Source organism: Pezoporus flaviventris, unplaced genomic scaffold (genome assembly GCF_033815535.1).
Source record: "Pezoporus flaviventris isolate CSIRO_AGI_PZ_B2104156 unplaced genomic scaffold, CSIRO_AGI_Pfla_v1 ptg000047l, whole genome shotgun sequence".
NCBI lineage: Eukaryota > Metazoa > Chordata > Aves > Psittaciformes > Psittacidae > Pezoporus > Pezoporus flaviventris.
In genome coordinates, this window is record NW_026892595.1 from 13,482,510 (window position 1) to 13,507,058 (window position 24,549).

The following is a 24,549-nucleotide window of genomic DNA, read 5'->3' on the forward strand; positions in this document are numbered from 1 at the left end:
TCTGTGAGTGGGAAGAGCAGAGCAGATGCTGGAATGAGATGCCAAAGCAGCTCCCCTTTCCCCTGCGCTTTTGGGTGCCTATAAATTGCTCCAGCGCGCTCGTCAGCCTCCTCGTCTCCTGGCAGGTGGCACCCGGGCAGGATCCCGCTCTCTCTCCGGCTCCAGCTCGGGCTCGGGCTCCGGCGCGGCGGTGCGGTTCGGGCTCTCGGCGGCGGGCAGCGGGGCGGCGGGGCTGCCGGGAGGCGCGTCCCCGCTGAGGACTGTCGTCTGTGCGAGGGGAGGAAAAAGAGGAGAGAGCGAGCAAGCGAGGAGGCGAGCGGGGCGATCGCGAGAGGAAAGGCAAGTTCCAGGGAAAGTTGACTCAGACTGGCACAGCCTGCAAAAAAAAAAGTCGATCGCCAGCAGGAGCATAAAAGTGCGGGCGGCCGGGGCGCGGCGGCAGCGCTCCCTCCCCTCCGCTGCTCTCCTCTGCTCTCCCTCCCGCCCCGCGGCCGCAGCGGAGCCGCGACCCGCTGAAGCCCCCGCCGCCACCGGCAGCGGGAGGGCGACGAAGCCCCAGGGGAGCCGAGCTCGGGCGGGCTCGGCGGTTTTTCGGCTCTGAGGAGGTCCCCCGCCAACCATCAAGATTTTGTCCAAAAGCAGGCAAGAGGATCGCCCTGCGCTGAGCCGGCTGGTGGGCAGCAGGCGGCGGCTGATCGCTGCCGGCGCGCTGGGGGTGGTGATGGTGCTGCTGCTGGTCATCCTCATCCCGGTGCTGGTCAGCTCGGCCGGCACCTCGGCGCACTACGAGATGCTGGGCACCTGCCGCATGGTCTGCGACCCCTACGGCGGCACCAAGGCGCCCAGCACGGCGGCCACGCCCGACCGCGGCCTCATGCAGTCCCTGCCCACCTTCATCCAGGGGCCCAAGGGGGAAGCCGGACGGCCGGGCAAAGCGGGGCCCCGTGGCCCCCCGGGGGAGCCGGGGCCGCCCGGCCCGGTGGGGCCGCCGGGTGAGAAGGGCGAGCCGGGGCGGCAGGGTCTGCCTGGTCCCCCGGGCGCGCCGGGGCTGAACGCGGCTGGGGCGATCAGCGCCGCCACCTATAGCACCGTGCCCAAGATCGCCTTCTACGCCGGCCTCAAGCGGCAGCACGAGGGCTACGAGGTGCTCAAGTTCGACGACGTCGTCACCAACCTGGGCAACCACTACGATCCCACCACCGGCAAGTTCACCTGCTCCATCCCCGGCATCTACTTCTTCACCTACCATGTGCTCATGCGGGGCGGCGACGGCACCAGCATGTGGGCCGACCTCTGCAAGAACAACCAGGTGGGCACCGCGACGGGGGATGTCGCGGGGAGCAGGGGACTTGAGGGCAGCGGAGACCGGAAGGGAGTCGGGTTTGTTGAGGGCAGCCGGGTACCGTGAGGGGAGCAGGCACCCGTGGGGAGACGGGGTCTCTGAGGAAGCGGGCCCAAGAAAGTGCATTGGGGTAGTTCGGGGGTTGGAACTAAGCGATCTTCAGGTCCCGTCTAACCCTGATCATTCTGTGAGTCGGCACCAGAGAGGGAAAGCCGGGCTCCCTGAGGGAGTGGGCGCCGTGAAGACAACTGGCGGGGAGGGGCGAAAACCCTTGGGGGAGTTGAGGGGAGCGGGCGCTCGCTGCTCCGGAGCCGACGGGGGCCCTGCCGGCTCCGCCTCGGTTGCCCCGCCGGCCCGCGGGGTGAATGCGGACTCAGAGCACTCTTTCCCCCGAGAGTCCCGCCGCTGGCTCCCGCTCTCAGCCTTCTGTCCGAGCCCGCTCTCGGGCAGAGCAGCACCTGGAAGCCGGCCGCTTCCCTCGTCCGGTTCTCAGTGTCGGCCGCAGGCCGCGAAGCGCTAGCCGCAGCATGCCGCTCCGGGAGCGGAGGGCGTCGGGGGCGGCTGCTCCCGCGGGTGCGAGCGGGACAGGAGATCCCCCACGGAGCGGAATCTCGCTGAGAAGGAACAAGAGCCGGGGGAGGCGGTGAGCTCAGAGGGGTGATCCTGCGTGGGGAAGGGTGAGATGTGAGCGAGGAAGACACCCACGGGACGGGGCTCCCACGCCCGATTTGGACACGCTCAGACCCTGCTGGGAGCGAAGTCTCCCTCTGCCAGGGAAAGCCGGTAGCAGTGAGAGCACGGTGCCCGCAGACCATTCCCAGCGGCGGGCCGACACACAGCCACTGCCCGAGGTCTGCCGGCACCCCCGACAGGAGGGAAACGTTCGGAATAATTAAAGACCCAGCCGTGCTAGCGTCTGAGAGACAGAGGAATCATCCATTTTAATTAGGGTGAAGGTTGGCACCGCGCTCGCAGGGGCCGTGCCTGTCACATCGCCCCCGAGGAGCGTACTTCGCAATTTTTCCTTTCTTCCGTGCGCTGCTCGCAGACAGAGAGCTTGGCTCTAATTATGAGAGCGCTTCGCGATACCGCCATGCCTCCTGCCCTGAGTGCCGAGGGCAGCACGGGGTTCCCCGCGTCTCTGGGAGCCCCGTGGTGCTTCCCCGGCCTCCACTGAGGAAGGAGGGCGAGGGACCCGCCGCTCAACAGGTCCTTCCCCGCTCGGGTTGTCCCGGCCCGCAGCGGGTTGCCGGCTGCAGGCTGTCCCAGTTTGGGGTACCCGGCGCTCTGCCCGGGCTGTTCACCCGCCGGCGGGCTGGGCTGGGGGTTGATCCGGTGTCCCCGCCGTGTTCGTTCGCTCGCCGGTGCGCCCCGTCCCCGCAGAGCATCGCAGATCAGCGGAGCCCTCAGCCCGCCGGCCCTTGGCGCTCGGCGCAGGCGGGAGCGACGGCGGCCGGTTAATTCATTTAATAGAGCACTTAACCTTCTGTTTATGGCCCCTCAGAAGTACCAAGGAACCAGAATAATGAGGCCATCAGCAGCAATTAATTAAATTAGAAAATGTCCACCATAAATACTACCACAGCAGATAAAGCAGGACTAGTAAAGAGAAGTACATCGCTACCTACTCACTTCGATTTCTTCAGACAAAGGCAGTATTTTCCACCTAGAGGATACCATTTTATTGGCATTAAAACATTCTTCTGGTTTTGACCCCCATTTATAATGTTTTAAAGTGTTTATTTACCCAAACCCTGAACAAAATACACACCAGCACATTTTAAAAAGTACTCAATTATTGCATTGAACCTGAAGTCTAATCGTTCCCAAATGTAACTGCTTCCAGTACCAGCCATGAGACAAATTAATCTCGCAGCAGTTCAAAGGGGGGGGGGGGTGTGTGTGTAATGCAAGAAAGGGCAGAGGCTTTATGTATATAGTTGTATCTCTCTATGCAAAGATAAGAGTTTAGGTAAATACAAACTATTTAAAATTGATACATAGTTTTAATGTAGCAGTGCCTCCTTTTGATGATGATTTATGCTTGAAACACTAAACGCTGATCTGACAGCGGTTAATTTTGCGTATTATTTGTGAGAAAGCTCAGACATTTTGGAAGGAAGTCGTTGAATGGGAGTCTGACAAAGGTCACATTATAAATCCGGTGTTTTCTAACAATGAAAAGACCAAACCCCTGAAAAGTGAATGACTTACAGGGGGAACAAATCATCCCTAAGCAGTGCGCAGGTAGAACCTCAAGGTCTCTGCTGTTAACACATTGCCTTCTTTAATGGTTATGAAGCTTGATCTCACCTTTAAGGTAAACTGAGATCACACAGCTTACCTTAGATCACACTATTTAGTATGTGTGTGCAACCTGAGAGCATAGCTTCATGAGAGAACTTGCACGCAACTTCTGAAATGTATAGCCCATTAGCCGTTTCATTTTGAGATACATTTACCGTTTTGCAGCAGAGAATTCATTTGAGACTGTTCTCCTAGCCTTTGCTCTGGCTAACCAAACAAGCAGGTAAAACCCCCAAGAATAGCACTGTAGAGTATAGAGGGCATTTATTGCTATGCAGAGGGCAGGAAGATCGGTACTTTGGTTTCTAGACTTTCAATACTGTCTTTTTTCCTTTTTTCTCTTCAGCCAGTATGTACTGTATGTAGAATCTTAACAATTAAATATTCATTGCTGTTGTAGTCAGTGACCATGTGTTGACTCCCTTAAGATAGTCACTAATGCAATTTGATATCTCCTTTACCATCCACAGAAGCACAACATTTTAGACAAATCCACAGAAGTAGCACTTCATTACCATGTAAATGGGAATCTGGAATGTACTTTTAACCATTTTGTTTGCCACTATGCAAGACACTAGCTCTCTATGAAAGTTTTCCTACCTCACCTGTAGCCTTTTCTCTCCTTCCCATTACCCCCTCTGTTTACACTCTCACCTTCCCAGCGAGTGTCTCAGCCCATTATTTCCTTTGCAGGGTATTTCCAGGGTTAATGGCCCAGACTTCCAACTCCACCCTGCCTGTCATTAATCCAGAGGAAATACCCAGTGCTTAGAATAATTATTGCTTAAACACCAGCAAAATAGCTCGTCTATTTTGTAACAATCCCAGGCAGTTCAGGACCAAGAAATCCTGAAATAGTTGGGGTTTATCATCCTGCCGTGTATCAGTTTAAATTTGCAGCCTGTCACACCCCTGCAAGCCTTGTAAGTCTTTCTCCCTCTCTTTACAGGATGTATAAAGAATTTCCACCTACTGTGATTTTTTTCAGCTCCATAATGCCATAAGAACCCGTGTGGTAAAAGAACGTTTCAGTATTAATGTGAAATCCTATCACATGAAAATTTAATTTGGAAATTTATCATTTAAACTTTGAAAGGAATCCATTGAAAATTGTGAGTTATAGCCTATTTTTTCAACTCAGAACAGATAAAATCCCACATATAGTACACCAAGTCATGCATTATTACTTAGTTCAGGTTTGCAGGACCACTAAATCACTTACTGCTCTGTAACTATGCTAGAACAAAGCCAAGCAGATGATGTGTTACACTGAAATAAATCACATACAACTAAGTTTAAATATTTTACTGAACAGGGTCAAATTATATATAAATGATTTGGAGATTTGCAATGGCACGGGCTATTCAGTGCTGGAAACCAACACGCATCTTGAAATCACAGATTACTTCCCGTTTGCTAGTAATGTCAAACGTAGTCAGCAGCGGAATAGCAAGGGAGGAATGCAGAAAAAAAATTAGGTTTAAGTGAAAGGTGCAAATGAAAAGCCCTCAGTGACTTGTATATCCCAAAACCTCCTAGTGCGAAGAGCCACTTGTGTGTGATTTTGCACATTTGCATCTCTTAAACCACACCAAAATTAAACCTTTGCTCGCTGAAATGTGGCAATAGCAGTTTCCCCAAACCCTGACCAGGCTCTTTACCTGCTTTGTGTGCACTGGAGTGTGTGTGTGGTTGGGTGCGGATGTTTTGTATTCTTTTTGCAGCATAATGCCATTAGTAGTACAACAATAAATCACCTCTGGGAAAAGTCCAGCCAGGTATTATCAACAGGGCCTCACTGCGGATCCTCACCAGTGTCAATCACTCGTCCCACTCAAAGAAAAGCAATGCCAATGTAAAACTGGCACATGACCAGATTCAGTTGTCCCAACTCCAGCTGTTATTCCGCGTGTATTTAAAAAGTCTCCAAACATCTACAGGAGTGCAGGTGGTGGTTGTGTATTAATAAGATGACTGAGAAAGGATAGTTCTTAGTTACTGCTTTCATTTCAGAGGTTGTTTTATAGGAGAAAATAAGCAATAACCGTAGGAAAGAACTACAGTATATGTTGCCAGGCATTTAATGTGGCAACTTGTGCATGCTGAATAAAACATTTGAAGATATGCTTTAATTTCACCATGCAGGAAGAATTATCCGAGTTTTCTTAACCACTCATTATGTATTTTATGTAGGTTCGAGCTAGTGCGATTGCTCAGGATGCTGATCAGAACTACGACTATGCCAGTAACAGCGTGGTTCTTCATTTGGAGCCAGGAGATGAAGTTTACATTAAATTAGATGGAGGAAAAGCACATGGAGGAAACAACAACAAATACAGCACATTTTCTGGATTTATTATTTATGCTGACTGATAATGAGTAAAACAGACCCACCAAACCAGTCCAAAAATGAAGCTTGCTCTTCTAAGCAATGGATTTGCGTGGCAAAAGTCAATGAAACAAGCACCCCAGCAGAGAGAGACCATCGAGCACCTCACTAGCGGGGGGGGGGAAAGTCGAATGCTACCTGATTCACATCTGTACAACACAGAGAAACCTTATGTTAAAAAATTGCAAAACAAGTTAAACAGATGTGCGATCCAGTACCGCCAAAGCAAATACTTCCTCATTGTCAGTGTCCATGTGAATGAAGTCGTACATAGAGCAAATTTTTATAGAAAAATAAAACACCACCTAAGGACGCTGAGGTATTTTTTCAATGTATATGATACTTTGATGTGTTATGATCTTGCTGCTTTATCCATACTTCAGCTTTGGTTCTTGTGACTTACTTGCTAACAATGATGCTTGGAGTCCACTCGTAGTGTGATAAGGAATGATTTTCCAATAAAAGGAAGGGGTAATCAAAATACGCTTTCTCTCTCCAAAGGAATTGTTTCACTTGTACTTCTCTTATCCTTCTACATAAAACTAGAAATTAATCAGCTTCAAGCCTTAACTCGATGTTCCTGCTTTGTAGGTTTACATTAGACTTTTGACATCAAATCAACCCAGTGGAGTTGTTTAAATTTTGTTTTCCCCTTAACTGTGTTCTAAAAGAAAAGGGATAGAAGAAACCTTTCCTTTTTCTTACTTCCTGAAAAATACAGCTATATAAAATAGAATATGAACTATTCTATTGGACCAAATCCCTGATTCCACCAAAGCCAATGGCGAAACTCCCATTGATATTAGTGGAAAAAAAGATGATTTGGCCTTTAAATTGTAAACATGTAAATATATATATTTAGACAATTCTTACAGGCCCATTCCTGATGGTTAGTAGTGTAAATATTTAGCAAGGCTGGCATCCACATCCTCAGACTAAGGTAGAGTGTTTCCTTTGCAGCAATTAGTTGTCATTAGTCTTTTAGCGCTTAGTCTGTACTTGGGTACAATTTCTAATAAAATATTTATGACTTAACATACTGCAGACGTTCAACTAGAATTTCGCAGGAGTATAATGGGTCAAAACATTACTTGTCTTAGGTGTCTTGTCTCACTGATGTTAGTGGGCTTATTCCTACAAAGGAAGAATGGGAGATCTGACGTGTGAGAAAATGCTGTCACACAGACCTTTTCCATGGTAGCTAGTTACCGGTTTGTAGTAAGGTGTGCCTATGAAATGGACACAAATAAGCATATTACCAAAAATGATAACACATATGCAAAGAAAGAAGCAGATATTTACATGCAAAAAAAAAAAAAGTGTGTATTAAAACCTATTTTTCTCAGTCATATAAATATATATATAGATATATATAAAGTCTCAAAGTTTAATCCATAGAAAGGATTAATGGCTTGGAGAATTAAACTAAACACAGGCATTATGAGTTGCATAGTTATAAAAATGCTTTAAAATCAGTTAATACCAGTAATGTCCATAGAGTATTTTTATTCAGAAAACGGATTTATTATTTGGTTTGGTTTGGGGAGGGGAGGCAGTCTATTTCTCTCAGGTTAAAACTTGCAGATCTCATTCTAAACCGAAATTATTATAGCAGGATAATTAATAAGCTCCTTAGCACAGTTGGTTATGTTGCTTAACATTTTGGCAAAATGAAGGTAACATTTTCATAACTTCTTAAAGAGTAATAGAAGCTACCCCCAGCATTTCTGTTTCATGTACTTTGCCAAAAGCAACCCTGTCTAATATACTAAGGGTACAGACTCAGATTTATCTGTACTAAGATGCTGAATGTGTCTGCCACTGTGACAAAAAAGCTCTCTGATGCTGGCTGCTCAGTAAAAGGTTTTATGAATCTCTCAGAAAATCTCTTGTTTGAACGAGTTAAGCTTATTTTAAACAGAAAGTGTTACTCTTCCTGTTTTGACTTGTCCAATTCAAAACAAGTATTGAGTTAGTCTAGGCTGACAGATCCAGTCTAACTCAGCTAGGATTTATAAAGGGACATTGTGCTGCCAATTCCTTGTTTATTATCTCACCAGGCTGGTAACACTTTTACTTTATGACAAAGTGCCAACCTATACCCGTACATTGCAGTGATTGTTCCTGGGTTGTTTTTTTTCCTACAAGGTAATGTATTTTATTAACAGATGTGTAACAGACTTCAGGTCTGTTCGCTCCGTGGCTGCTTTCACTGGTTAGTACACTCACAACAGCAGTGTAGCTACAGATTCTTTACATAGTATTCAACAGTAGCGTAGCACGCTAGAGATCATTTACAGCTTGCAATGTGCATTTACTAAGGTATCTATTGGAAAAGTGTAATACTACCAGATGATATGGTCCAAGTTGAAGAAGTTTTTGAAATGAGGCTAACACTGCTACTGCATAAGACCATTTTTTGGATAAATCACCTGCCCTGGTTAAAGTTAGACAAGAGCAAAGAACACACTTTATGTGAAAAACACATAGAAGGCAAACATTTCTTCCTTTTTCATCATATCTTGATATACTGATTTGTAAAGACTTATATCACAACCTTTGTTATAACTATTACAACTCATTAAAACTGTATTATGTAATACATTTTGACTTTTGGTGTTGCCTCCTTACAAAAGAGAAGCTGGTCTGCGAGACGTTTCACATGATCGTTGTGAGATGCCAAAAGTTCAGGATAAAAAATTGGTTCAATTAAAAGAAGACATCCACAATAACACACATAGCTTAAGAAGTCATCAAATTGCTTTATTCAAAAATATATTTTCCACGTGATTTTTGCACTCTCAGTTAAAAATAAGTTGATAAACTAGAAAGAAACAATATCATTTTAGAATTACTTGAGATTCTTTTTGCCTTCTGTTGTCTGTGGAAGCTACACAGAAGTCACAGATCTTTTAGCAAGCATTATTTAAAGAATGTAAGGATAATTAGAACATTGTCAATATTACAAGGATTAAAATCGCCCCCCTGGAGAAGGAGAATTTAATTGAAAACTCTAATTTCCTTCAAAGTCCAGATGATGCATCTTCAATAATACTTTGGGTAACATTTAATAGTAGTATTAGATTACCCTGTAGAAACAATCATTTTAAAATTTCAGTAGAAAAGATTTTGCAGGTAGGCTCATATCCAGTAAATTATTCATGGACAGACTTCTAAGAAGGAGAAAATGCAGAGAGGATATATATTAGTTTTTCTCATTAAAGAGAAAAATCATAATCAGTTTGTTCACATCTAACTAGTAACTTCCAGCTTCTCTGAAAAGAACCATGTTTTAAAATGACTGCTCTCCTGAAACAAACGTGAATTTTATCAAGGTTCCTTATAAAATAGGAATGTTTATTCATTATTCTTACTTAAAAGTCAGCCACCGCTTTGGATTTGCTAGGAGTATTTTATCAATTTTGTCTTGGGATATGCCTCTAATTAGCATTTTAGGAATTATATTTTTAAGGATATGTGAATATCCATGGCCTCCATATTTCATCAACCTATTCTTAGTATGCACATCATGAGCAATCAGAATTCTGTCTTCATAGCCTTCATCGACCAGCATACGAATCCTGCAAAAGTAAAAAGCATACCTGTCAGTGAAAGGCTCCCACTGCAACAGCATAGAACTGAGCAGGATTTACTCTTTTTCCTCATTGCTGGACTGTATAATAATGGAAATACTTATTTTCAGCTACTCAGAAGACATATTCCTTATATGCAATTGAAAATAAAACACGTAATTTATTGACTGAAAAAACCCCAAACACCTCTGGAAACATACCACCACATCTCAAAATGGAGAAAGGAAACACTTTGCAGTTGGTACATGACTTTGCATTCCCAGCCCCATTAAGTCCGTGGAGGAATTCAAGAGCTTCAGCATCACGAAGCACGAGACATGGGTTTTACATACACAAGTAAGTAGTAACTTGCTACATAAACTTCTCAGCAGGTTAATTCTTGCTGCTCTCACAGCGCTAGTCCCATTACATTTGTTAATGACCAGACTCTGTGTGTGACAGGTCCTTTGAGAAGCCCAGCTCAATCACACAAATACTTCCATATCTTTAGTTAATTCCCATTTAGCAAACATTCCATATAGACAGTTATCATACAAACATGTTTCAAAGATGTTTGTTAAAGAAGATAAGACAGGTGTTGCACAGTGCATCTGTCAGGAAATGAGAGGAGTTAGTACAACAGCCCAGCCAAAAAGGACTTGGCAAAATGACAAGTCAGCTTGGAAAAAGAAGTAATCCGTCTGGTCACTGCCTTGTAGCAAGCCCGCCACAAGCCCTTCTGTTCCACTTTTCACCCTGGTAAACTTAATCCTTTGCTCTGCTCACTCTTTAAAATTTATTCAGTGGGTGTCTAAACTCCTGTTCTGCATGACTGTTATGTTTCCCACTAGGCTTCAGTTTAGTTCGGCAGTAGGTTGCAGCATTTAATGCAGAGATGGACAGACCGGACCTAGGAAGTGCTTGCTCCTCATGAAGGCACCCAACTCTATTATTTGCCAGCACTGTGAAATTCTAATTCTTAACTTCCTGACTGTGCTTTGAACAGCAAGAAAGCAAATACCAGTTTTATAAGGAACTACACCGTATCTGAAAGCCCTTACTGTCAGGTTTTATTACAATTAGTTATGAGGAGATACATGCAGCAGGATCAAATCAATATGGGCAGCAGGAAAAAGGCAAGTAAGATAGAACTTGGTAAAATATGAGCATCTTCCAAAAACCTACCATAAGCTGTGCTTTTTAGTGCACAGCACTATGTATACTGTTGTATTACAACATCACAAGTATCTTTTCCAGCCTAAAATTCAGACAGACCACAAGCCAACCAGAGAGTAAGAACAATGACACTGGAGTGACTAAGTTTTTTGCAGACCAAACATCTTAGAATCATCTCCCTTCATGTCTGGATGAATTTCAGGGGCTGGGAAGCATATGGTCCTTTATATCCCGTACTCATTCTTGCTTTTTGCTCATTATTGTAAGTTTTGTTAGTACTTGCTTCTGACTCAAGGAAAAACTGCCCCTGAAAAAAATCAGTTCTTTTACTTGCATTGACAGTAGGCTGCAGCAAAAATATGGAAGTACACACATGGCTAAACTGTGTTTGAGTACGTATGGCACGACTACAGGAGTTTACGTTTTGAATAGACAAGACCCAAATATATATTTTCTCTTCAGTATTTTCATCAACATATTTAATGTCTATTTGACTTCCACTTCTCTGGTGCAGTTTTGACAAAAACCAAACCCTAAGGAGATGATTGCCACTGTCATCCTATATCCAGTGTGGATACATCAAAAGCCCAGCAAAACCCATTTAATGGCACATCTAACTCAAATGCGCATACTCACACCATACAATCAGAACACTTTTTCTGTTTTCTTCCTATCAACAGCCTGCTGCAACAGATACTCAAATGCCAGAAAGCTGAAGGAGAGACATCAATGGCTGAACAAGTATCATGGATGGAATGAAAACTTTGCCATGGTTGAACAAACACTTGCTAACCACGGCATACCCCATTCTTCTACACACACTCCTCACAGCCCTGTGCACACGCTGACCTCCCATGGCACAGGAAAGGGGGGGAGGCACAGGGGAGAGGAGCAGCTTTACCCATTCTAAATGTGAAAATGGTGTATTTGGTGCAACAGTTTAAAATACCAAGTGCAAGACTCAGAGCCCTGTTAAGACAGAGATAGGATTTCTCCTGTGAAAAGCAGCAGCAAACACTTGGCAGTAAGTGGAATAGTAACCATGACACCTTCTTAAGAAGAGAACAGTCTGAAAACAGAGAAGATTAGTTTTGAGGTTAATATGACAATGAGGGGGAGGGAAGCTGTGTCTGAAATGTAAGTGAAAGCTGAAAAGTTACTTAATTAGTGATCAAGGATCACCAAATGTTTCCAATCAAGGAATTCTGAAAGGAAAAAAAAGACACAGGCAGGATGGCAGCCCACCCTCAGAAACCTGCCACTTCACTGCACACGAACATTGTGGACAAACAGCAGAGGAGGCTCCCACCTCCAGCGTGGAAGGAGTGAGATGCCCATTCCCAGCTGATCCTACCTTCTCTCTTACAGTTTCTGCAAGGAGTGCATCTCCTTGGCAATACCTTGTGTTAGCACAGCACAACAGATTTGCTGTGCAGCTGAGCTGAGACTGCATGGGCTGACAAGCAGCAGGGAAGAGGTATCCTGCCAGTGGGGCCAATATTTTCACATTGTGAGTGTGAGGAGCATAGGAGTGCTGAGGAGATGGGAATTACACCTTTTGAAAGAGAGAAAGGGCAAAAGGAGAGGGGAAGGAGAGATGGTAAAGTGCCTGGAAGAAAAACAGTGTGGTTTTCAGGATGGAAGCACAAATCTACCTAGGACAACCAATGTGCTCTGCTGGTTTACTGCATTTGTGAGGAGATGTAACAGGCTCAGATGATGCTTGGCAGCAGGACTAGCTTTCCAATACTGTGTTTCAAATAAAAGCCAAACCTTAACACGAATCCAGTATCTCCAACCTTTTTTACCGACTATATAAATGCAGTAAATGATAAAATTCAACCAGATCAGCACAGAATTAGGACAGAGAATGAAGTGAAAAAAGCTCTTGATCTTCTCAAGTAACTTTCCACAACACTATGATTCTACATCTTCCTTTGCAGACAGAAGAAATTATACATGCTGCTCTAATGATGTGCCAGCAGCAGGGGAAAACTGTCATTATTTTAATATGAAGAAAGGTAATTTTGAACAGCAAGCAGAATCACTGTGACAGCCTTAAAACAAGTGCCAATAATATTCATTTGTCAATGGCAATGCTATAGCTTAAACTGCATGGAAGCAGATACCTTGTAATTCTGTCATTGTCGCTCGGCATGTCAATCTCAGGGTGGAAGTGGTAATGAAGAAATTCTGTACCAAATAGGTCATACTCTAAATAGCACCCAAGGTCAGCAAATTCCAGAAGTTTCTTTTTATCAAATATGGTCCTGAGGAACATATAAAACAAAGTCAGCATTGTAAAGGGAAGAAAAAATCATTATAACAGGAAGAAAAAAGAGGATAGGTATTTTGTGGCTTCCTACTTCAAGAAACAAAACCAATAATCTAAGATGTAGTTCACCTTTTTGGAAAACAGGACTCCTGTTTGACACATGCAACTTAAGCTCATACACCTTTCACCTCCATCTGGGACTTCATGCATTAAAACAAAATAAACCAAAACAAACCCAATTCTTCCCCCATGAAATAATGAAAACATTTATGATAATCTTTAAATGGAAACAGGAAAGTTACTTACTTTTGATATCACTAACCCTCTCAATAGACAACCTAGCAAGGAAGGACATTTAAGGAGGAGGTTAATTCATAGAGACATTTAAGAAAGACAATGGATTAGTTACAGAAGACAGATTTACTTTCTCAAAAAAGTTACAGGAGACAGCTATATCCAGGGCTCATTTCATCTATCACACACCAGTAATACACAACTTTGTCTTTAGTTTCTATTCTGTACACTGACGTTTCTAGATTGTCATTAAAACAGCAATATATCATTGTCTGCAAGGGGATCTGGCCAGAATGCTTTAAGGAAATGTTCTCACCAAAATACATAATGGCACTGTGAGTACCTGGAACTTGGGCTTTGCAGCAGATCTGAAAAGTGAAGGAACAAAGAGAAACAAAGCTACTAAAACCTGTCACTCACATGGGAAAGAATGGCAACTGAAGTAAGAGCTCTCTGGAATATATCTTTTTTCCTTGGAAACATTTTTGCCAAGAGTATAAGCTATCCAAAAAAAAAAAAAACAACCAAAAAAATCCCAGAACAAAACCCCTCAAATGATACATTATAATTTTATCTTTATAACCAAAGTACAATTTTTTTCATCTAGGGAATAAACACATGTCCACAAGAATAGCACAGTTAACCAAAAGGGCAGTTGTTAGGTTTATTACTGCAGATATTGATGACACAAAGTAATTCTACCCTCTACAATGACATCACAGTCTGTTGCCATGGAAATGGCTGATGTCACAATCTCAATATTATGACTTTACAACAGGGCCAAGTAGGAGGAACAGATGGGCTGAGAGAGAAACTCTTGTTGAAACAAACCTGCCATCAGCGGGAGTCTAAAATTTGCCAACTGTAATTAATAAAAAAGCATTATTTTAAAATAAATGTCACAGTTTACAGAGATTGAACATTTATCACCAAATGAGTTCTCAAAGTGCAGAGCAAAAGAATGAGTTATTTTAGATCCAGCCCTGCTCAGTTCACATGAAGATGGTAGCCAAGAGTATTCAATCCTGTGCAGGTGTCAAAACCCTCACAATGATGCATCTCAGAATCAGAGCCAGAAAAGCGTCTTTTTAAAACTATTGCTGGTGTTGTGCTTTTGGGTGCTCTGACCCAACAAAGAGCAGGAGAGAGTAATTTCATCATCCATTGGATCCCCTTGTAAACCACATGGATGTAGCAGCAGCAACAGTTACCAGCTGGAACTCCTAAATATCTGTGCTAGAATTAGGTGTTTGGGCAGCAACGTTCCTGAGCAGCCCTGAATGCATGGGAAAGGAGATGGCACACAGGGAAACATCCTGTACTTTGGACCTCATCCACACAACACCAGAGGGACACCCATCAAACCATTACTAAGCATTCGTAACAGTTGCTGTGAGTCTTCTAACAAAAGTTGCTCAAGTGAATGTATGTTGATATCTACCAAGATACCTTTATAACCTTGGCCCCTAAGAAATGGGCAAAGCCAAGACCAAGTAGCTTCTGCTTCCCAGCCTTTATCTACACTACAGTTTCACTAAGGACGCTTGCTACTTTTTGTTCCAAGATGCTAAACTGAAAAACAGTCTTATCATTTGATTGTAAATCCACCTGAAAACTACCATTCTGTCTGTGTCAAAGCAGACATGAAATATGGAGCTATGTACAAATTTATCTCACATTTAAGGGACTGGGATGCTCCCATGTGGATTCTTCTCACTGGAGGAGACTTAAAATGTTAAGTGCACATTGCACAGCCAAACTTCACAGTAGTTTAGAGACTATGCTACAGCAAATGCCAACCCAAATGTGTGAAAGTAATGATAGAAGGAGTGTAAGAAAATGTCATATTGTGTACCAATGGCTGTTAGTGAAATTGCACCTCTGTTTTGCCTGTTTCCCTACTTACATTGCCTATTTTCCACCAATAAATCACTGAATTCAATGATTTACAACAGCATACAAAGGCAAAACCCCATACCTGTGTGTTTATGTTGTATCAAAATGCCTGCACAATTACCGACACAGGCAGCTTGCTCAGTCCTCTATTGTAAAAAGATTTATGTAATCATTTTTTCTTTAAAAAGGAGAGAAAAATATAGCTACAGATACAATGAAATGCAGGTAAATATATAAAGTAAGCTCATATATGATCAAATAAAAATAAAATTTCATCATACTGAATTTTATGCTCCAAAAATTCCCATGTAAAACATTGATCTCTGTGTGAATACAAAACACCTGTAGCTTTATTTGCAAGCTGTTAGAGCCTGTATCTGTTAGGAATTTGGTGCACAGTTCTCTTGCCTGTATTACACTCACACAGAGGGCAAACAATCCAATTGCTGAGAGTCATATGACCACAAACAGTCTCCATTATTCAGCAACTGTCCAAACTGATCAATGCTTGGATATTTTCCAGCTCACCATGAGCAACACAAGGTCACACAAAACAGATTTGGTAATAGAGGCTGTGTTTCTAAACTGAAGAGAGAAAAGCGCCCTAATTCTTCTCCATGTCTAATGTGAGGCTCCTGGTTTTTGTTCTCAATGAAACTAAAAGTTAGCTCTCTGGGCAATGCTAAGAACTATCTAAACCCCAACTATTTTCTTTTTAAGCAATATTTCTTCTGGCTGGTAGAAGAACGTTAAAGATCTGCCTTCTGCTTTGATACAGAATCCAGCCAAATCAGGGAGTTCTCCATTAGCTTTTGTGAGATTTCGGTAGGCCCTTAAGAGTGCTCCAGTTTTACAAAAATGCCAGAAGCCCAGAGCTTCCCACCCAATTTGGTGAAAGGGGATCAATTTCTAATGCTTTTGTGCACGGACATGAAATAATGGAATTCCATTTTTTTTTTTAATGCGGCTACAGTTAGTCCTAATCTTGCTCCAGGCCTTCAAAGAGAGCATTAAAACCACCAAAATCTCTGTATCAATGTGAATCTCACAGATGATCCTGACTGAAGAGCTGGAAGCTGATGAAGCTCTATATAAGCAGTTATTTTTAAGTCAGTAAACTTGAAGATAATTCTTCATGCCATGATCCCAGTGCACAACAGAAACCTAGCTATTTGCAGCTGCTATGGGTTGCAGCAACACTGCCAGGACAGTAGAACAGTCTGCTTACCTGTCGAGGTGAGACATGACTGTCTTTGAAGCATCAGCCCCAGCTTCCTGCAGAATGCGGATAAGCTGGAAAGGTGAATTGCTGTGCCTGCCAGGATGGATGATAATGGGGCACCCAAGCTGTGACTGAGCCTGCGCTGTTGCCTGAAGCACTCTGTGTTCACTCTGAGTCAAAGGCCAGGAGCAACCTATTTCTCCCACTACACCACACTTGATGTCAGTCCCATCCGCTCCATTGAGTATCTCATCAACAATAATGCCTGTAAGCTAGAGAAAAGGAAAATGACATTTTTTGTTATTAATACTATTTGTGTTAAATAGCATCAAGTTTGGGCTATGAACACTCTCCTAGTTATACTCCCAAGGTCTTTCTGAACTTACTTAACAGTTGGGTGTGTGAAAACACGGTGGTTAAAATCTGATTTCTGTCAATTAATGTTACGCTAGCCATTCACTAAGACCAAAATAAACACAGAAGCATATCGATTTAACAGTATCCACTCACACAGTTGTCCAGGTTTGAAAGGAAAAGAAAGCTGGTCTACATGTAATTTGAATACTGATTTAGGCTGAGACTAATTTTTCTTAAATCTGTGCCTCACAGTCCTGAAGCAGATTCAGAAACAATTCAATGCAATTTTTTGTGAATAAGGCAACCTTGTCATTCAGATGGAGAAGGGAAATCTCTGCCAGATGCTGAAGAGACAAGTTTCAGGCAAATCTTGCTTGTGTGAATGCCAATGTAAACCTCAAGAGCTCCCCTGACTTACCAGAACTACACGAACAAAACTCAGCTGACAAATTTACAGGGTCAAAATCAGCCTGTTTTTAAATATCAACAGGCAAACAGGACATCAGAATCTCCTAATAAAAGCAATTTGCTATAAAAACTATAGCTTTTCTTTTCCAGAATAGGCCATGTATCTTAAATCATACATTCAGAACCAAGAGCACAAAATGGCACTAATGATCACCTAACTCTTTGGCCTTGAATCTTAAAGAAATCATGATTTCAAGGAAGAATAAAGTGAGCAAAGGAAGAAGGAAGGTTTGCAAGCAAATCCAGAAAACTAAATTAATCTGTAACTTATCTCTACTCCACAACTTATCTCCTCAACAGCCTCATACGACATATTAGTAAATACTTAATCTATATAAAAAAGTCAGCCCAAGGTATTACAGTTTACAGCAGGCTTCTGCCCAATAATTTATCCTATAATTACGCATCTTCTGCTTCACGTCTAACCAGTCTGCCAACCATTTCTGTAGACAGATACAGAATTCACTTCTCTCCTGAAGAGCATCTCTCAAAATACTCAAATTGTCTTTGTCTAATCATAAAACATATCATCATGTCAAATTCACTGGCAAATAAGGAACCACCAGTTATCGAGGATCAGTCATTGCACAACCCTTTCTAACTAACTGTCTTCTGGACTAGATTAAATATTGATGACCTGCTGTATACAGGACATCTCTGGGTCTCCAGCAGTCCATATACAAAAGGGAAACCTTTGCCCCAAGAAATCTATTTGTTATCAAATTTCAAACAATGGAAGAATATTAAGGAAAAGTAGTTCTGTTCCACACAGCCTGGGCCACTGTGGCTGGCAGACCTGCTCAAGTTACGCCCATTGATTTCTAAAATTAATTTGGCTCATTTGTAAACTGTGACAGATTTTAAAAACCTTTTCCCAGCTCTGTTCATCTCATTCACAGCCTCCTGCCCTGGAGAGTTCCCTTCCCTCTTCTCGCTATCATCACATTTTCTTAATAAAAGCTGAATGAATATTTATAACTATAGGAATATCTGGGGACCTCAGTCATTATTAACACATTGTCTTAGGCACCACACAAACAATCTGATGTAGACTTTGCCCTGAAAAGTCTGGACAAATGGTAGAGAACAGAGATGTAACACACAGCCTGAGCAGAACAACGATTTGCAACTGTCCTGTAAATACTACAATTATTTACGCTTTTTATAAAAATCCTGGGTGGTCTCATTGGGAAGCAAAGAAACAGAAAAAGACAGAAGCAGCAGAAAGGATATACTCCTTCCTTAAAAAATGTAAAAATAATAGGATAATTGGTGCTGTATCAGATACCCACAGACGAAGTACTTTATTTCCGCTTTACTGTTGCATTATAACAAATTTCATCAAACAGAGCTTAAGAATTGGAAATGCTGACAAATGATCCCAGGACACACAAATAGTGCTGTTCCAGGTATAACACACAAGCAGTAATGCTGTTCCCAAGGTTTTCATGTTGAGAACTTCTAGATTTCATCCATTTTGCTGGAATTCCTCTCCAACTTTGACTTACCCAGGGATAATTCATAAGAGAGAGACTCTGAAGCAATGGTTAAGACTTACCTGCTCCACTGTCATGGCCTGTGTTTGAGAAGAATGAGTAAAACCCACATAAAACCCAGCACCAGCAATAATATGGACTCCAGTTTCTTCAGCAAGTTTCTTCAAAGTATTCATATCTCGACCAATTCCTGTAGTCGTGTTTTCCACAATCGTCCCACCACCTGCTGCTTTAAAATGCAACAGCTCCTCCTTCACAGCATCTGTTTCCTGATACAGAAGAAGGTTTTCCTTATGGCTGTAGGGATTTTGCTTAATCCAAAACAAGTTCTTCATCTCAATGGGCCCATCAGACAGAGGCTCTTGGCCTGGAGAAGGTGGCAAAAAACTGCTGCTGTAGTTCATGGCCAAGTGTTCATGAGTCAATGTATAGCCAAGGTGGTCTGGCTCCACAGGGCCCAAGACAGTCTGTACTTTCCCGCTCAAGGAAGGCATTTTTCTTCAACAAAAAGGGAAAAAAAAAATCAGCTTCTAAAAGAGTCTGGGAAAGAAGAAGAAAGGAAAGAACATTTCAGAAAGAGCAAACCTTTCTTACACAATTTCTGAATTCCCTCCTCTCTCACACACATGTACCTACAAGCTCTGTGTGTTTGCTGAATGAAATGTTTTGAAACGTTTTCAAATGCTACTTCCAGTAGAGTGCTCAACGTGAAAAACATTTATTTTACCTAACTATGCTTGTATCAGTACTCTAGCAATGTAAACATATCACACTCATCATCAAAGGAAATCGTCATCACTTATTGCGCTATAGTCAGTATCACGATTAGAGAAATGTTTCCTATTTAATTAACAACCACTGTATGCTCATTTAGGATTCTCTGCTTGACATCAGCTGTCAGATTTTGCCAGCTTGAGCCACCATGAACATACTCAGCACCAAGGCTGAGTATTCCTGGTACATTCAGTTTATTCATCTGTGTCGTCCAAGACACACTGTAGCCCGCGCATGCCGAGGAAGCTGTCTGTGTTTGGACACCTCATCTGTCCGTCTGTATGAGGAATGCAGTGATGGGGACAATCTTCTGTTCCTTCAGCTTCAATGGATCTCAGGTTGTTTTGCCAGCTGTACTGTAGAGGTCTGGAACAGCCCAGGACAACTCTCCCAAGGCTAACAACAGCTGCTGAAGATACAGGGTGGCCCTCAACCAGCAGCGAGAAGCCAAAGAGATTTTCCCATCAGCTTCATTGGCCAAATATTTCATCAGTTAAGAACAGACCTTAATCTAACAATTTACATGGCTCAGCCTTTAAGATACATTCATCTTTAACATGAACAGAACAATGCTCTTCCTCAGAATCTGAAATGAGTTATGACAGACACACATTGACTCTGCTGTCTGCAGTTGCTTCATGTCAAACGCATCTGCCCTGTGCCAGCTTGGCCTGACTCACTGAAGGTTAGAATTAGCTGCAGCTCTCACCATTGGGATTTGGGGGGAGGTTTCTCACTGGGGAGTGGGGGCACTCCTGACTACCCAGTTCTTGTTAGATCTTCATGACGCTAGTTGCAAAGGCTTGAGGATATATAGTTATAATCCCTAGTCAACCAAAATCATCAGTTATGAAACAAAATACATGTTTAATCATGTCCAGAGGACAGGACTAACTAGAGCATGCATTATTGATTAAAGAGAGAGGTCTTTCCCATTTCTGTCTCCCTTTTAGTGAATAATGTCATAAATATGGTTTTGTTACTGGTGATGCCCTCAGAGGACATTTTCCTTTTAACTGCTAAAGTTAATCTACCAGGATGCCAGAAAAACTGAAATCTGAAGGGCACTGAACTCTACATATCAAAGGGCACAAGAACATCGAGGTCTCTCTGGGGATACTTTGATCTCACAAGCAGCAGTCATTCTCAAGAGTACCAATGTACAAGTGACTCAGCCCCTGGAAAAGGCAGTTATCACCTGCCTAGTGATGTCTGGAGTGCTGGCAGTTATTTTAATACGGAAACTTGGCCATCCATAAGAAAGAGAAAGGACTGACTGTCTTGTGTAAAAGCACATTTAGGAAGAACTGTTCTTTTATGAATTTCCTATCTAGACTAGTGTGTTGACTTGTTTGAGAAGGCAGAAGAATAATTACTCTCAGAACAGACTGCTGGCTGATTAATATAATGATTTATTTTTTGCCAAATAAATTAAGTGCATGATTTCAGAAAATATTATTCTTGAGCAAATAATCAAAAGCAAAATACCTGTCTTAGTCAGAATCTGCTGCTAGCTGCAATTCAATTAAGTTGTCCAACCCAGTCATTAATTCCATCCTTGAACAAAGCTGGCGCTCTATAGAGCAACCCACTATTCTGGAGAAAGTTCAATGATCTGAGTCATTCCTAGATGCACAGCAAGGAGCCTAACATAAGTCTATGATAACTGCATTACATTTGCTTCACCCCATCCCTTTTTTCTTAAAACGTTAAATATCTACATGCTGGTATTCAGTAAAACCCTGACAGCATAAAGAGTGATAACTACTGTCTGCATTGCAGACATGCTTTTCTTTCCCCATGTTCATTGGCAATTTTCAAATCCATTCAGGAATTTCAAACACATTTCAAATTCAAGTTAGGAAAACAAACCTATATAAATATTTTGTTATATAATCAAATACGTAAGTACTGAAGTTCTGTTACTAAAACTTCACACAAATTTATTGCAGTTTGTTTCCTTAAAAAATTTCCACTTCAGTTTTTTAGTTATTTAATAGTGCAGTTACTAAAAAAATAGAATGTGAATTTTTGCCCACTTTTAGATTACTACTTTAATGAAAAGTTGACTTTCAACGTTTGCTCCCACTCATTCTTTTCCAACACAGCTAATTTAGATTACCCTCAATTAGTCTGGCCTGCCCACTCAAAAGACCTACCGTTGCAGGCGTGAGATCATCTTACAGCCTGAGGTGCTACAGATCTCCTGACTTATAGCAGTAAAAGAAGATCTGAAATTACCAGTTCCAGTGAAAGGTTTTTCTTATAGCAGATACCAACCCATTCATTTTTAGACTCTAGATTTCAGATTATAGCATACACACAGAGTTTACACAATCAATGTCTAGTACTGAACCTTTTGATTGAGGCCAAGGATTTTTATAAATACAAGCAGCATCACAAAAACAGAAACTGACACTAACAGCATTTAAAGTAGGCCTAATTTTATCTGCATGAAAAATACGATTAATATTAATGTTTGCACTTGCTTACTAACACAGTTTTAGAAACCCACAGCTTTTAATAAAAATATGAAAAATAAAGACAACCAACAACCTGTGACTGGAATAATTTTTAAAACCACCATCTTGATATCGTTCCTGCTGTCATTTACATAGGCAGCATGCCCTGATTAAATGCTCTAATGATATATTATTCCTAATAATATTCACCTGATGGAAACAGAATTTAATTAGTGTCTTTAAAACAAATTCTAGGTGCAAGCAACTTTTAAATGCAGCAAGGACTGCTTAATTTAAGCATGTATATGTTAGTACAGGATTCAGTGTTTGTGTGCTTTACTAGTGACTGGCATGCCATGTTTTACTTTCTTCTGAGGAAGTTCCTTCTTTCATACATCATGGACTGAATTCATATCACCTCCTTTAGCCATCTAACATGAGGTTTGCCTTCTACAGAAGAGCATTTTCACAGCCAAGATGGAAAGATATATCCATAGGTAACTCATCCAGCCTATTTTGCATGTTTGTAATAGGACACGAAAAGTCACTTTCTGTAGTATCAGCCTCCTTCCAAGGACTATGGAGGGAGCCAAGAAACCATCCTGGACAAGAAAAGCGTATTTTAGGTGGTTCTATATAAGATGTGTGAATTATATTTCCTGAATCCTAGCCCAGTCTGAGGGAAGGGGAAAGGTGCTGATTCCTATGACAGAAGATAAATAGGTAGCTCTTACCTGGCAATAACAGGTATTTTGGTTTAGGAAATCACTAATTTATGCTGTGGTGTTGCCATGGTATTCCTGCACAGATCAAGGCTTCCGTGCTTCAGGTACCATATAAACAGAGAAATAAATGGTATTTCCTGAAAATTACATATTTTGATAAAAATTAAATTATAATTGCTTTAAGATATAACCAAAACTTGTATTATTTCATAACAGCCTTGAAAATACACCTCAACATTTCTGTAATAAACTGTGGACAAATCTTTACAACCAATCAAATGGTGCATAAAATACAACTCTCGCCATTAGCCAACCATTAAATACTGGTGAAGTAAATGTTTTTCCTAGGGGTACTGTTAAGAGAAAAGAGACTTGCTGCTAAAAAGGTCCTGGTACTGCATTCCTGACTCTGGTAAAAACTCCACTGAGTTCAATAGATGTTTTGCCTGAATACTGATGACAAGATTTGTGTTCCTGCATTTCCCATCTGAAACCTGCGCTTCAGTCATTGTGTCATTTTAATGGTATCGTAATGGGAAGTCTCTTTAGGTTTGGATTAGCTGCTTCCCACAGTAATCTCATATTGCAGAAACATTATAATTGCATAAACACAGTTTCCACATGCTAACGCCGCATTTGTTTTGATTCAGTAAGCACATTTTAATGGTATTAGCATAGATTCTCCCTAGGCTTACATGGGAATCATTTGATTGCCATTACATTACAAAGTGAGATTACAGTGACACTAAATCCAGATTGCTGTGGGAAAAATTTACCAAAAAAAAAGCAAAAAGAATAGCTCAATAGGTATTTATTATAGTCAGAAAAAGTTAAACACAGCTGCTATTTAGGAACAATTTAGCCTTGGCTGCATGAAGAGCACTGTAAGCGGGTCTTTCCTTTATAACCATGCAGTCCCAGAATATGTGACATAGCACACATTTGCTATATACTTACAGATGGAGGAAATGCTCAAAGAGCATTCAGTTCTATTCTGAGCTACCTCTACAGAGCATGGGAAGCCCCAAATTAGAAACACATGACACATCTGTAGTAAATTACCATTAGTTGGTCAATGCCGTGTTATCTCACCATTCCCCACATGCAAACATTGTGCGATGAGGAAAGAGTTAGCAAGACAAAGGAAGAGGAGAGGCAGAAAGTGTGTTAGGAAAAATGTAAAAAAAGAACTTCCTTCTCTCTTCTTCCATGCTTCTGCCAACCCTGAGGAGGTTTACAGGGTGAAAGGAACTCTGCTGCCAGCACGGTTCCTCCTCTATCCCACCAGACAAGCAAGCTGTCTAACTTCTCTGACAGATGTGTGCCAGATCTACCTTACTTTCTAAAAAATGTATTCACAAGTGCCAATTACAGGACAAACATGCCTGAAAACCAGCTTTCTCATACGTTGGCTTTTTTGCTCAGGCGTAGTGTCAGGAAAGTGCAGCTACAAGGGCTGTGGAGCAGAGCTCACCACAGCTGTCAGCGTGAGAGCAGCAGTAGGACTGAACTTGCATCTGCTCCAGGACAGGTACAGGCTTACCTGTCATTTAGCCCAGCAACATCCTGTGTGTCAATGTCCAACACTGGTGTCCACCAGCCTACAACACTATTCACAGGCACTCTCACAGCACCACTGGTTGTCTGTGTTACATGAGATAATAGCACATCTCCTACTGCTTCTGGATTACTCTGCCCATGAAAACAGAATTTGGAAATGGTGTATAAGTACTATGAAAAAATGCAGGTTTCTGGGCAAAATACTGTCTCTTCTGCAGAAAGGGAAGATATGCT

General features: G+C 42.1%; 3 protein-coding genes across 4 annotated transcripts in view; 2 read left to right on the top strand and 1 right to left on the bottom strand.

Moving 5' to 3' along the window:
- Nucleotides 1–8,642, top strand: C1QL3 (complement C1q like 3). Its single transcript, XM_061468342.1, has 2 exons — nucleotides 1–1,309; nucleotides 5,843–8,642. Exons 1-2 carry the CDS (start codon nucleotides 722–724, stop codon nucleotides 6,020–6,022), a joined length of 768 nt encoding a protein of 255 aa, XP_061324326.1. The 5' UTR covers nucleotides 1–721; the 3' UTR covers nucleotides 6,023–8,642.
- The window catches only part of CUBN (cubilin), a 398,149-nt gene that overhangs the window by 275,339 nt on the left and 98,261 nt on the right, over nucleotides 1–24,549 (top strand). The gene's annotated exons all lie outside the window — the stretch shown is intronic.
- PTER (phosphotriesterase related) overlaps nucleotides 7,130–24,549 on the bottom strand; it is a 22,603-nt gene continuing 5,183 nt past the window's right edge. The window contains exons 2-6 of one of the 2 annotated variants that reach the window (XM_061468340.1): nucleotides 18,857–19,292; nucleotides 16,480–16,745; nucleotides 12,916–13,056; nucleotides 9,413–9,619; nucleotides 7,130–7,267 (exon numbers count right to left, since the gene is read on the bottom strand). In XM_061468340.1, the coding sequence (XP_061324324.1) occupies nucleotides 7,240–7,267; nucleotides 9,413–9,619; nucleotides 12,916–13,056; nucleotides 16,480–16,745; nucleotides 18,857–19,288 (1,074 nt within the window). In that variant the 5' untranslated portion in view covers nucleotides 19,289–19,292 and the 3' untranslated portion in view covers nucleotides 7,130–7,239. Of the gene's footprint in view, nucleotides 7,268–8,780; nucleotides 9,620–12,915; nucleotides 13,057–16,479; nucleotides 16,746–18,856; nucleotides 22,748–24,549 lie in introns of those variants that run through there. The other variant, XM_061468341.1, reaches the window with a different exon arrangement.